This window comes from Balaenoptera acutorostrata, chromosome 4, assembly GCF_949987535.1.
Source record: "Balaenoptera acutorostrata chromosome 4, mBalAcu1.1, whole genome shotgun sequence".
NCBI lineage: Eukaryota > Metazoa > Chordata > Mammalia > Artiodactyla > Balaenopteridae > Balaenoptera > Balaenoptera acutorostrata.
The window spans coordinates 140,426,381-140,439,912 of NC_080067.1; the positions used below are offsets into that span (position 1 = coordinate 140,426,381).

The window sequence follows — 13,532 nt, forward strand, 5'->3', positions numbered from 1 at the left end:
TATGGAAATTAAAACCAGCACTGCTATTTTATAGAGGGTAAAACTATAAACTGGCCTTTCAGAAGTTTTTTTGGGATCCATTTGTACCTCAGGCATTAAGAACACTTTTCTTGTCACACTTGGCCAGTATTCACAACTGAGTGAAGTTTTGTGCTGCGTTAACTAACCAGATTCTTAGAAATCCCCTAATGAATTAGATGCTCTAATGGCTGAATTCCAGTAAAGGTTGGCCTACTACCCTTCTGTGAATGAGAAAAAAAAAAAACAACTAGATTTAGGTGTAAGAACATATCCTCTAATACAACAAAAATCTCTAATAAAAAATTTTAGGTAATACCTATATAGACACACACATAAAATTCTTTTTTTTTGGCCCTGCTGCATAGCTTGCAGGATCTTAGTTCCCCAACCAGGGACTGAAACCGGCCATTGCAGTGAAACCACTGAGTCCTGACCACTGGACCACCAGGGAATTCCCAACCAATAAGTTTCCTGAAACAGCAATCTTCACTCATTGTCTCTGTATCTCTGCCATCATCCCCTGCTCCAATATATGGGGGTTGGTATCTATCCTCACCAAGCTGCTTTTTGACACTGCTAACCAGTGTCATGTTGAAATCCTTGCTCGGAGTTGATACTTTTACATGGTTTACTGCCTGATTTTGACTATTCTTTTTTAGAAAGTCTACCTCTGCCAAACTTTAAGGTGGGTGGAATACTGAGGAACAACCTTTTGGTCCCTCCTATTCTCTTTGCGATTAACTATTACTACCTGCATATAAGTACCCAACTTAACTTCTGCTCACAAAAACATTACAATAAATACTTCAAAGATTTAAAACACTGTATTTCCACTTCCTATTCCAAATCTACTCACCTACTAAACTAGAAACTTGGGACTTCTTTTTTCCTTCTAAGCACAAAATGATTCTCCAATCTGTTTCCCTTCTCTATGCCTTGGTTCAGGTCTCCTTTATCCCCTGCAGGGACGATTTAATAACTACCACTTCCCTCCCCAGCATGTTCCTGATTCCATCTTGAAAGAGCTTGAGCTTACTGACCCCCTTGGAGAATCTGCTTAAAGAATTTCATCTAAGTCAATTACATGAGGACTTTATGCCTTATAAACATGGCTAATGAAGCGAGAAAAGGTGGAAAAGGGTCAGTCCTATTTTTTCCCCAAGAAGCCCCAATGATTTAAGAATTTTCCAGGCAAGGACTTCCCTGGTGGTCCAGTGGCTAAGACTCTGCACTCCCAACGCAGGGGGCCCAGGTTTGATCCCTTGTCAGGGAACTAGACCCCACATGCCGCAACTAAGACCTGGCGCAGCCAAATAAATAAATAAATAAATAAAATATTTAAAAAAAGAATTTTCCAGGTATAATCATATGTGTACTAACTACCCATAAAGTTTCCTTCCACAATGTATTTTTTCTCATAACAGTTTTCTGAGCAAACGTTCTTTTTAGCAATCTTACCTAAATCCACCCCAAATTTCTGAGGTAGGACTCTGGGGATGTTTTCTAGCAATCCTCCACCGGTAATATGTGCAAAGGCCTTAACATGTCCTGAACGCAGGACAGGTAACAGTGAATGGCTGTAGATTCTGGTTGGAGTTAGAAGTAAGTCACCTGTATATTAGAAAGATGAGACAAAAACTTAGTCTATGAATATAAAACCAAAACATATGCAATTTGTTCCATTCTAACTTTAAGTAACGAAAGCCTAACCCAACTAAGTGGTTGCTCAGACATTTCCAAGCAGGAGAGTTTAAATGTGAGTATGTTTACCTAAGGCCTGGCCACCACAGCCATCAGGTGCTGGAGAGGAGTACTGAAGGGAAGATTTCGCTACAATTTTCCTCACAAGGCTAAATCCATTGCTGTGAAGACCAGATGAAGCTATTCCAATAACAGCGTCTCCTTCAGTAATTCTTTCCAGGTGAGGGAGTTTCTGATCCCGCTCCATTGCACCAACGGCAAAACCGGCTAGATCATACTCTCCAGGAGGGTACATGTCAGGCATTTCTGCCGTTTCACCTCCTGGCAGAAAGAGAAAACAAGAGCAAAGAAATCACCGAATACTTATAAACCTGTCTAGGACGTAGTGACACCAGCTACTCTTCATATGAACAATTAAACAAAAGCTGTATTCCGCAAACATCTAAGCATGATTTCAGGGGAAACAGCACTAATTTCCACAAAGGGTGAGTATAGCCTCCAAACATCATTATTTTTACGGGATAAACACTCAGTTGAATATAACACCATTTCTCCAGCAGTTTAGTTTCAGAAATGCTTTCACCTATATTTGATCTTTACAATCACTCTATGTTCCAATAATGGTACAGGCTTAGAGAAGTGATTTAATCAGACCTGCCTAACTCTAAATGCCCTGGCCTAAAAAATATGTCATAGTTCATATTACCACCATATTGTGTAAAGACAGGGTCTAGGCAGGCAGATCCAAATTAGGAACTGTTCTAAAAGATGGTTGAAAGGCAATTTTGGCTTTTGGGACATACTAGTCCACAGAAATAGTAATATAAAATAGGTAGTTTTGTTCCTTGGTCAACCTACAAATTAATTTTGTTCAAAATTCTCATGTATGTATTTAATATTTCTGTAAACCTTGGGTACATTTTATTCTTAGTGTCATTTCTGTGGGAAAATAAGGCTTAAGTTAAGATTCAGAAAGCCAAGAACCGAACTGCCTCTGCTGCAGGGCCATAAGGAGGAAACAACCCCCTACCCTGTCTGTCCAGGAGGCCACTGAGAGAGATGGGAGTGAAATGGTGGCTGAGGATCAGGGAGAAAGATGAGGCCTGGGTGATGGTGGAGGAGTATGAGTCTCAGTCTGGGGACCAACCCTTGTGGGAAGGGTTTGAGGGCACAAAGGTCTAAGTTTTCCTTAGGTGGTATCATCTATATTTTACTTGCCTCGTCTTGTGACACATAGTTTGTCTCGTTAGGTCTACTGGTAACCGATCATGTTTGTACATAGGGCTGAAATACATAAGAAGGATGCGTGATTAAAATAGATGATCATACCGAGGAGAGCACATCCGGCTTTTTTACAAGCTTTAGCGATTCCAGCAACAACAGCTTCAGTCGTACTGGGGTCAAGTTTTCCACAGGAAAAGTAATCGAGGAAAAAGAGGGGCTCCGCTCCTTGTGCCAGAATATCATTTACACACATCGCAACCAAATCTTGACCAATGGTTTCATGTTTATGGCACTGCTGGGCAATCTACAGAAGAATATAAACATCCACATAAGCGAATAAGCTCCAAACTATATCTTGTCAATTATCAGTGGAGGCTAACAATATTACTGACTTTTGGCTAGGTGCTCTGAACACCTAAAGACAAAAGCACACTAAATTCCGATAAGCTACTTGGTCCGAAAGTATTCCCTTTTTTCCCCTAAGATAACCCTTCTATCTGGATATAGCCTCACCAACACTGTGTTATTAGAAACACGTAGCTATTGTAGCCAACTGTATGATTACTTGGTGTGGTTCTCTTTAGTGCATATATGTCAAGAGGGGAAAGATATGTATTTTATTTGTTTATTTATTTATGGCTGCGTTGGGTCTTCGTTGCTGCACGTGGGCTGTTGCAGTGAGCGGGGGCTACTCTTCATCGCGCTGCGCGGGCTTCTCATTGCACTGGCTTCTCTTGTCGTGGAGCACGGGCTCTAGGCGTGCGGGCTTCAGTAGTTGTGGCATGCGGGCTCAGTAGTTGTGGCTCACGTGCTCTAGAGTGCAGGCTCAGTAGCTGTGGCTCACAGGCTTAGCTGCTCCACGCATGTGGGATCTTCCCGGACCAGGGCTTGAACCCGTGTCCCCTGCATTGGCAGGCGGATTCTTAACCACTGCACCACCAGGGAAGTCCCGAAAGATATGTATTTGATACACAGTAAATTCTTTCATAAAAGGCCTTTACTCACATAGGTGTCTGATTACCTTCAGTTTAGTTCCAACGCCATCTGTTCCACAGGCCAGAAGAGGATCGTTGAAACCGGCTGCTTTCAAATCAAAAAGACCAGCAAAACCTCCAAGATCAACATCACAGCCTGTTGGAGAGAAAATTAATTACTTGCTGCATTTCAACAGCAAAGAGTTGATCAAGAAAGCAGATATTAAAGGGGCATACATATCCTTTTGAGTTTAAGATCATGGATAAGAAATGCTTTTAATGTTAGAGATAAGAAAGCAGAACACTGTGAGTTTGGCTTAAATAGGGCAAGACTTAACAGCAACTTGGCATTAATCTGGAACATTTTCCTCAGTAAACTACAAAGCACAAATCAATACACAATGTTTGTCACAGTTGATGAACTAGCAAAGGACAGACTCTGACTTACCTGGTCTGGAGGTGGCTTTTGCTAAAGGCTTAATTTTCTTGACCAGCATATTTCCAGCTGCAATGTCTACCCCAGATTCCTTGTAAGTCAGGCCCCTAAAGAGTTTAAAAAAACAAAGACATCACCTAAATGCCAGGGAAGAATCATTTTAACCTTAAAATATTATTTAAAGCAGAAGATATTACTAGCGATTTTCATATCCCCCAATACGCTGGGCCATATCCAGAGATTTTGATTTAGCTGGTCTAGGGCCGGTCCTAGGAATTGAAATGTGTTTAAACAACTTCCTCAGTTGATCATCACTATTTGGAACTTCACTATTTGTAACTACTTCTCTAACTTAACTATTTCTTCCAGAAGTACTTGTCACAGGCAGTTAAATATACCAATATTTGGCCGTAATATTTCTCTGTTCAATTTTGATATGGGAAGGAAAGGACTGCCAAAACGGCGTCAAAAAAGTGAAAATTAGGATTATAAGAACTCTACAAAGAAATCCCTCAATAATGAAACTGAGCCCTTACTGCAATAATAGAGAACTGTATTAGTTTCCTTATAGCTAAAGACAGTAAGAAATAAGATTTTAAAAACTCTAAAAAAAGCAAAACCAGGTAATGATATTCAGTGCATCATTTCCATCTATAATAGTGCCAACAAGTTGGAACAGTACATTTAGAGATCAAGTTTATAAATGGCAATGTGACTTCATTAGTCTTGCCTTACAAAAATGACAACTCTGGACTAGTGGGATTCAGGGGTACGTGAAGAAATATGTCAAGTTTTATTAGAAGCAAGGTGCCAGGATACAGACTTGAGAGAAATCTGGCAGTTAACTCCAATAAAGTTAGCAGTCTGGGGTCATGCTTAGATAGGAAACGAAGTTCTACTGGTTAAAAACAACTCTTTTGTCAGGTAGCAACTGGCACTGTAGCCTCTCATCTTCTTCATCTTTAAAGAATTAGACGAGTATTAAGATTTCAAGTCCCTTGAAATAGGTCATTTCAATAGAATCTAGTCATTTTAAAATAAAAAATAAAATTTTAGCATGGTATTTTAATGTTCAAAAAAAAAATTCCATTATTTAACCTTAAAAAATTTGCCTATCAGTAACAGTGTAACTTGAATTAAGTTGCTAAAAATTTCTCATTTTGTCCTAAAACACATTTATTTCTCATAGATGAACTCAATGAGCAATAGTAATTGTGATGAGATCAAAACACCCACATTTGCAGTTAATAGTTCATTGATTTTACAAAGGAATAGTTAGTTGTATATGACAATAAATGAATCAATAAAGGGTTACAAAATACATTTCAGTAATAAGTATAAATGCAGTGGCCAAATGAGATGGCCAAAATTTATAGTATAATTAAATAAAGTTGCAAAGTTAGACGACCAATATTTTCATCTTGAATTCTTTGACAAAATCATGAACTAAGATAAATACAACAGGGACTTCCCTGGTGGTGCAGTGGTTAAGAATCCGCCTGCCAATGCAGGGACACAGGTTCGCGCCCTGGTCCGGGAAGATCCCACACGCCGTGGAGCAACAAAGCCCATGTGCCACAGCTACTGAGCCTGTGCTCTACAGCCCGAGAGCCACAACTGCTGAGCCCGCGTGCTACAACTACTGAAGGCTGTGCACCTAGAGCCCATTCTCTGTAACAAGGAGCCTGTGCACCACAACAAAGAATAGCCCCTACTCGCTGCAACTAGAGAAAGCCCACGTGCAGCAATGAAGACTCAATGCAGCCGAAAATAAATAAGTAAAAAAAAGATAAATACAACAGTAATATATAAATATATGATAACTCAAGGAATAAAAATCCCTTCCCCCATCTTTATTGATGAATAAGTGACAACTGATTGCATGTATCTAAAACGTACAATGTGAAAAAATCTTTCAACAGCACTGATCTTATTGAGCTTTTCAAACATGAGCTACCATGAAGTTTTTTCCATTTCATTTGAATATTGCTGTAACTAGTAGTTTCAATTCAAACTAAATGCAAATCAAAATCAGATCAGTCGGGCTTCCCTGGTGGCACAATGGTTAAGAATCCACCTGCTGATGCAGGGGACATGGGTTCGAGCCCTGGTCTGGGAAGATCCCACATGCCACGGAGCAACTAAGCCCGTGAGCCACAACTACTGAGCCTGCACTCTAGAACCCGCGAGCCACAACTACTGAAGCCTGCACACCTACAGCCTGTGCTCTGCAGCAAGAGAAGCCACCACAATGAGAAGCCCGCGCACCGCAACGAAGAGTAGCCCCCGCTCACCACAACTAGAGAAAGCCCACACCAGCAACGAAGACCCAACACAGCCAAAAATAAAATAAATAAGTTTATATATATATAAAAAAATCAGATCAGTCTCATAGAGTTAAGAATATAGAATGACTTAGTACAGGGTTAATGGAGTTTTCTACATCGCCATTTATGCCAGTTCTGAAGCCGTGCTATAATCACCTTGGTCAGAAGTTTACCTGGGCTGCTGGAGGAAAGCTATGGCACGATAGCCAATGTCGTTCCTATAAATGGCTCCCTCAAACTTTATAGCAGCTAGTCCTTTCTTGGCTCCTTCAAGGGCTGAGATGAGATTTTCCCGGATGGCCGTTACGGTAAGGACCCTACCCCCGTTAGTCACCACTTTGCCATCTTTTAGGGCAGTGCCTGCTTGGAACACCTCTAGTCCTAAAGCTTGAGCCTCAGGAAACCCTGTAAGAGAGCATATTTGACATATCAATTGCAGTAATAATATTCTACACTGTGGCTTATAATTTCCAGAAGTTTTTTTTTAAATAAAATCTTTATTTCACTTAAATGAATCTTCACAAGAATCCTATCAGAAAGGAATTAATGTAATATAATAGTAAATACAGCCTTTCTCCTAAGAACAGTCTGTTCTGCTCTAGGGTGACAACTGTATTACTAAAACCTTGTATTATCATAAATCTCATGTAAGAATGATTATTTCAATAAGGAAGGAAAAAAAAAAGAAGCTAAGCCCTGAAAAGTTTGAAACTAGAAGCATAAAGTTATTTTCTCCTGAAAAGTTAAAAAAAAGAAAAAATTAACAAAACCTAAACATCATGAATAAATCCTGCATTTGATCACATTTTTTACTGAAGAGTAAAAGATTTTCTTTTTGCTTTATCATAGCCAACTAAATAAAGTTGCTTTCTTTTTTAAAAAAAACCAATAAGATCATTGCAATGCAAAACATATTCTTAATCTTTTCCCTAATAAAACAATTGTAAAATTTTAAGACAAATATGATTTAAATTAGGTTTTGGGCTCCACCTAAAAGAAAATCCCTGGCTTCATTTTTTCTTTTGGCTGCGTTGGGTCTTCGTTGCTGTGTGTGGGCTTTCTCTAGTTGCAGGGAGTGGGCTCAGTAGTTGCGGTGCGCGGGCTCTAGGGCATGCAGGCTTCAGTAGTTGTGGCTCGCGGGCTCTAGAGCACATGCTCAGTAGTTGTGGTGCACGGGCTTAGTTGCTCCACGGCAAGTGGGATCTTCATGGACCAGGGATCAAATCCGTGTCCCCTGCACTGGCAGGCGGATTCTTAACCACTCTGTCACCAGGGAAGTCCCCTGGCTTCATTTTCTTTTGAATTAGTTTTAAGATCTCACATACGTATTTTACATTTAAAATATTATTAGACTGTGTTTTCTAAATTCTGAAATGACCAACATGGACAGTTTATACAAAGACAACCTCTTAATTAAAAAGAAATTTTTTTTTCCTTATTAATTTATTTATTTTTGGCTGAGTTGGGTCTTTGTTGCTGTGTGCAGGCTTTCTCTATTATGTGGCGAGTGGGTGCTACTCTCTGTTGTGGTGCATGGGCTTCTCACTGAGGTGGTTTCTCTTGTTGCGGAGCACGGGCTCTAAGCTCATGGGCTCTAGAGCACAGGCTCAACAGTTGTGGTGCACAGGCTTAGTTTCTCCATGGCAAGTTGCTCGGTGGCATGTGGGATCTTCCCGGACCAGGGCTCGAACACATATCCCCTGCATTGGCAGGCAGATTCTTAACCACTGTGCCAGCAGGGAAGTCCCCCTGAAAAAAACTTTCATATCCCTAGTTTGTCCTTTTCCATTTCTCTTTTAGTACCATATTTGGTAATCTGTTAATACACATCTTCCCTAAGTGTTGTTTTTTTTTGCTGTATCAAATTTTCTGTAAATCAATTTTTTTATTGTAGTTGATTTATAATATCGTGTCTTCTCTAGGTGTTTTTATTTTTATTTTTTCAAAATATTTATATATTATTTATTTATTTTGGCTGCTCTGGGTCTTAGTTGCGGCATGCAGGCTCTTAGTTGCGGCACGTGTGCGGGATCTAGTTCCCTGACCAGGGATTGAACCTGGGCCCTCTGTATTGGGAGCACAGTCTTACCCACTGGACCACCAGGGAGGTCCCTCCAGGTGTTTTTATAACATAGGGGCATTTAGTCACAGGTACTCAAGTATCTGGTGGTAGCAGTAACACCCAATATTGGGGTGTCAGAAATAACTATGACACTTGTCACCCCAATCTTAGGGAAATTTCACCAATACAAAAGATCTTGATTCTATTCCTTCCCTTTCTTCATTTTAAAAGGCAATCAGCTCCTAACTGCCCAGCTGCCATGTGTGGGATGCACAGGGCAATGGACTTACTGTCTGGGTAAGACAGTAGATAGGGTGTTTGAATCAAACACAGTATTGGGGTATTAAGGGAGGCCAAATGACAGCCTGCTAGGGATTTTAAAGGTCTGATGTTGGCCTTATGGTGCTGGAACTTATTTAGCATTTTAAAACACTGCTTTATCTAGCATCATTTAACTAGATGCCTCACCTCCTATAATGAGAAACAGAAGAGAAGGCTATACTTCTGAAACTTTTAATTCTGCCATCAAAGTGACCATGGGGTGCACTGCAAACTGGGGGGTTAATTTGTGATCATTCAGAGATCAAGCCCTGAAATTTTCTCCTTGATGTAATTTATATTAAAGTTCCTCCAACTCTCATACATTCCTATTATCTTCCTGGCTCTTGGAGGATGGACGAGAAAGGCAGCTCTGGGTGATTCTCTGGAAACTTAGCTAGGCCCACTTAAGTCTTCACTGTGCAGGAAGAGAAACGGACGGCAGTTCTTTAAATACAGTAATTTTGGATATCTGGACACCCATATCCAACAAGCAACATGGTTATGTTAAAAACCCCTGGGCTTCCCTGGTGGCGCAGTGCTTGAGAGTCTGCCTGCCAATGCAGGGGACACGGGTTCGAGCCCTGGTCTGGGAAGATCCCACATGCCACGGAGCAACTGGGCCCATGAGCCACAATTACTGAGCCTGCGCGTCTGGAGCCTGTGCTCCGCAACAAGAGAGGCCGCGACAGTGAGAGGCCCGCGCACCGCGATGAAGAGCGGCCCCCACTTGCCACAACTAGAGAAAGCCCTCGCACAGAAACGAAGACCCAACACAGCCATAAAATAAAATAAATAAATAAATTAAAAAATAATAATAATAAGTCACAGCAACATTTAAAAAAAAAAAAAAAAAAAAAACCCCTGAAAGGTTACTGATGTCTCTACACCCTTAAAAGGAACACAACATTGAATGGGACAAAGGCCTACTGTGGTACTGGTCACTTGTCACATTGCAATCCAACCTGTTGTTCTCTGATATTCACCTGTTATCTCTACACCCTTGGTGTAGTCTCCTGGATAACCTTTACTTGCCATGACCACAGTTACGGCAGTGCGGTTGTCAAGCCAAACAGGCAGAGATGTGCAGAGCAGGCCATCTAAGGTAGACTGAATCACTTCATAAAGGTCACTTTTAAGAAGTGGGAGGATCACCTGGAAAAACATAATCAACACGGCAACTGAGAGAAACTTCAGTTGTCCTTAGACATTTTATTCACTGGGATACCAGAACTTGCATATGTTTCTCAAAGGTAATTATTTCAAGGCTGATAAATCCTAAGATTAAAACAGCACACATATTCTACAAAGTAACACTTTATATTATTATCTTTATTACTCACTTGGCACTCTGGATCACCAAAACGGCAATTAAACTCCAGAACTTTCGGGCCGTCCTTGGTCAGCATTATACCAGCATAGAGGATACCTTCGTTAAAAAATGGGGAAAAAAAAAATCTATAATGAAGACATTGTATTGTGACTATGAAAATCAGAATATAAACTTATAGTACTGAAAGTTTTGGAATGACCATAACAAATGTTATAACAGTGGTCCATTAAGAAAAGAAAATGGTGGGCTTCCCTGGTGGCGCAGTGGTTAAGAATACACCTGCCGATGCAGGGGACATGGGTTCGAGCCCTGCTGGGAAGATCCCACACGCCGTGGAGCAACTAAGCCCGTGCACCACATCTACCGAGCCTGCGCTCTAGAGCCCGCGAGCCACAACTACTGAGCCCGCGAGCCACAACTACTGAAGCCCGCGCACCTAGAGCCCGAGCTCCGCAACAAGAGAAGCCACCGCAATGAGAAGCCCGCGCACCGCAACGAAGAGTAGCCCCTGCTTGCAGCAACTAGAGAGAGAAAGCCGCGCACAGCAACGAAGACCCAATGCGGCCAAAAATAAATAATAAATAAATAAATTTATAAAAAAAGAAGATGGTGTAAACTTACTCTATAAAAAATGTCCACAATGACACCGATATGCTTACCTGCATATGGCACACCCTCCTGCTGCATGCCGTCCACTGTCCTCTGAAGAACAGTATTTTTAATTTTTAGCAACAAATCCTTAGAAACCTGGGGAACACAGAGACATATGTAAATGTAACTGGTATTAAACGGAAAAAGTCCTCGCCCACACTGAGGCTCCTTTGTATACTTACAGTATGTTCTATGCATACCTCATTAGCCTATAAATTGAGAATCCAGAGCTTATAAATTAATTGTAGAAATTATTGCACACGCATGCCGCAACTAAGAGTCCGCAACTGAGACCCAGTGCAGCCAAAATAAATAAATAAATAAATAAATAAATAAATAAATTTTTTTAAAGTAAAAAATATATGTAAATAAAATCACTTTTACTAAATGGTAGTTTTAATACACGAAGTCTAAAGTAAACCCTGTTTGGTTTTTAATCTTTTTTTTTTTTTTTTTTTTTAGGCTTTTTATAAATTTTATTTATTTATTTATTTATGGCTGTTCTGGGTCTTCGTTTCTGTGCGAGGGCTTTCTCCAGTTGCGGCGAGCGGGGGCCACTCTTCATCGCGGTGCGCAGGCCTCTCACTGTTGCGGCCTCTCCCGTTGCGGAGCACAGGCTCCAGACGCGCAGGCTCAGTAGTTGTGGCTCACGGGCTTAGTTGCTCCACGGCATGTGGGATCTTCCCAGACCAGGGCTCGAACCCGTGTCCCCTGCATTGACAGGCAGGTTCTCAACCACTGCGCCACCAGGGAAGCCCGGTTTTTAATCTTTTAGTTAAGAAAAATATCTAAAAGGCACTACATTATTAGCACAAACAATTATAACTATCAGCAGTGAAAGGAAATGGGTGAGTTTCTGAAGTGCTAATCTATTTATAATATGCTCAATGCATATTTTTCATAAACATTGTCAAGGAATTGTTTGGAAACATGTTCTATCCGTTATGAAGTAGAAAGACTAGAAGAACAAATGACAGTCTGACTTGGTTCTCAATTCACCATACCCACTCTTACTGAGCACTTACATATAGGGCCCTGGATATCCAAAGATGAATAAGGAGGGGCTAGAAGGATCTGTTCAATGGATACTTAAGTTAGTTTCTCAAAGGTTTTTAGAAAAGGTTAGTTTTAGAGTGAGACCAGAAGAGACACTTTTCATTTAACAGGAAAACCAATTTGCTGATTAGTAATATCATTTACAGAAAGAAAAAACAGAAAAGTGTCTAAGAGCTCTTTGAGAAGACCAAACGACTACGGAACTTCAGCTGAGCCTCTGGGAGGTACCTGAGGTGCTGGACAATAGGCTCCCATTCCCCCTGTGTTGGGGCCCTGATCTCCCTCCAGCAGTCGCTTATGGTCCTGTGCTGGGGGCATGGGGGCCACAGTCTTTCCATCAGTGAAGCACAGACACTGTAGAGAAAACAAACGGTCCACTTAACCTTAAATGCCAATAAGTAAAAAAATAATTTAATAAGGAGAACTATATGTACCTTAACTCTAATTAGAGGAAAAGTTTTCTTTTTTAAAGTAAACTGATTTAAAACATAAATAACCCTAAGTTTCCTAGATCGAGAATCAAAAGATCCTGTATACTCTGTTCTGAAGGATCTGTAATTTTTGAGCTAGGTTGGGGGGAAAAAAAAAATCAAGCTACTCTCAAAGTAAAAAATTTCAACCTTTCCCCTGTTTAAATAATGGGTGATGTAAGTCCAATTTGCCTACTGCTACACTGGGGATGATTAAAAGAAGATAAATTCTTCGGACTTCCCTGGTGGTGCAGTGGTTAAGAATCTGCCTGCCAATGCAGGGGACACGGGTTCGAGCCCTGTTCTGGGATGATCCCACATGCTGCGGAGCAACTAAGCCCGTGTGCCACAACTACTGAACCTGCGCTCTAGAGCCCGTGAGCCACAACTGAGCCCGAGAGCCACAATCACTGAGGCCGTGTGCCACAACTACTGAAGCCCGCACGCCTAGAGCCCGTGCTCTGCAACAAGAGAAGCCACCGCAATGAGAAGCCCGCGCACTGCAACAAAGAGTAGCCCCCGCTCTCAGCAACTAGAAAAAGCCCGTGCACTGCAACAAAGAGTAGCCCCCGCTCTCAACAACTAGAAAAAGCCCGCGCAACAACAAAGACCCAACGCAGCCAAAAATAAATAAATAAATAAGTTTGTATATTAAAAAAAAGAAGATAAATTCTTTTTTAAAAAATATTTATTTATTTACTTTTTCTTTTTTAAAAAATTAATTAATTATTTATTTTTGGCTGTGTTGGGTCTTCGTTTCTGTGTGAGGGCTTTGTCCAGTTGCGGCAAGCGGGGGCCACTCTTCATCACGGTGCGCGGGCCTCTCACCATCGCGGCCTCTCTTGTTGTGGAGCACAGGCTCCAGACGCGCAGGCTCAGTAGCCGTGGCTCACAGGCCTAGCTGCTCTGCGGCATGTGGGATCTTCCCAGACCAGGGCTCGAACCCGTGTCCCCTGCAC

General features: G+C 41.2%; 1 protein-coding gene across 2 annotated transcripts in view; it reads right to left on the reverse strand.

Annotated features, from left to right (window-relative positions):
* Positions 1 to 13,532, reverse strand: part of GART (phosphoribosylglycinamide formyltransferase, phosphoribosylglycinamide synthetase, phosphoribosylaminoimidazole synthetase) — a 29,440-nt gene that overhangs the window by 6,586 nt on the left and 9,322 nt on the right. For both annotated transcript variants that reach the window (XR_009008202.1, XM_007183711.2), the window contains exons 7-16: positions 12,332 to 12,457; positions 11,056 to 11,143; positions 10,407 to 10,492; positions 10,050 to 10,218; positions 6,857 to 7,088; positions 4,369 to 4,463; positions 3,968 to 4,077; positions 3,052 to 3,250; positions 1,792 to 2,043; positions 1,480 to 1,632 (exon numbers count right to left, since the gene is read on the reverse strand). Coding sequence is in view for 1 of the 2 variants with exons in the window: in XM_007183711.2 (XP_007183773.1) it covers positions 1,480 to 1,632; positions 1,792 to 2,043; positions 3,052 to 3,250; positions 3,968 to 4,077; positions 4,369 to 4,463; positions 6,857 to 7,088; positions 10,050 to 10,218; positions 10,407 to 10,492; positions 11,056 to 11,143; positions 12,332 to 12,457 (1,510 nt within the window). In the remaining variant the exon portion in view is untranslated. The remainder of the gene's footprint in view (positions 1 to 1,479; positions 1,633 to 1,791; positions 2,044 to 3,051; positions 3,251 to 3,967; positions 4,078 to 4,368; positions 4,464 to 6,856; positions 7,089 to 10,049; positions 10,219 to 10,406; positions 10,493 to 11,055; positions 11,144 to 12,331; positions 12,458 to 13,532) is intronic.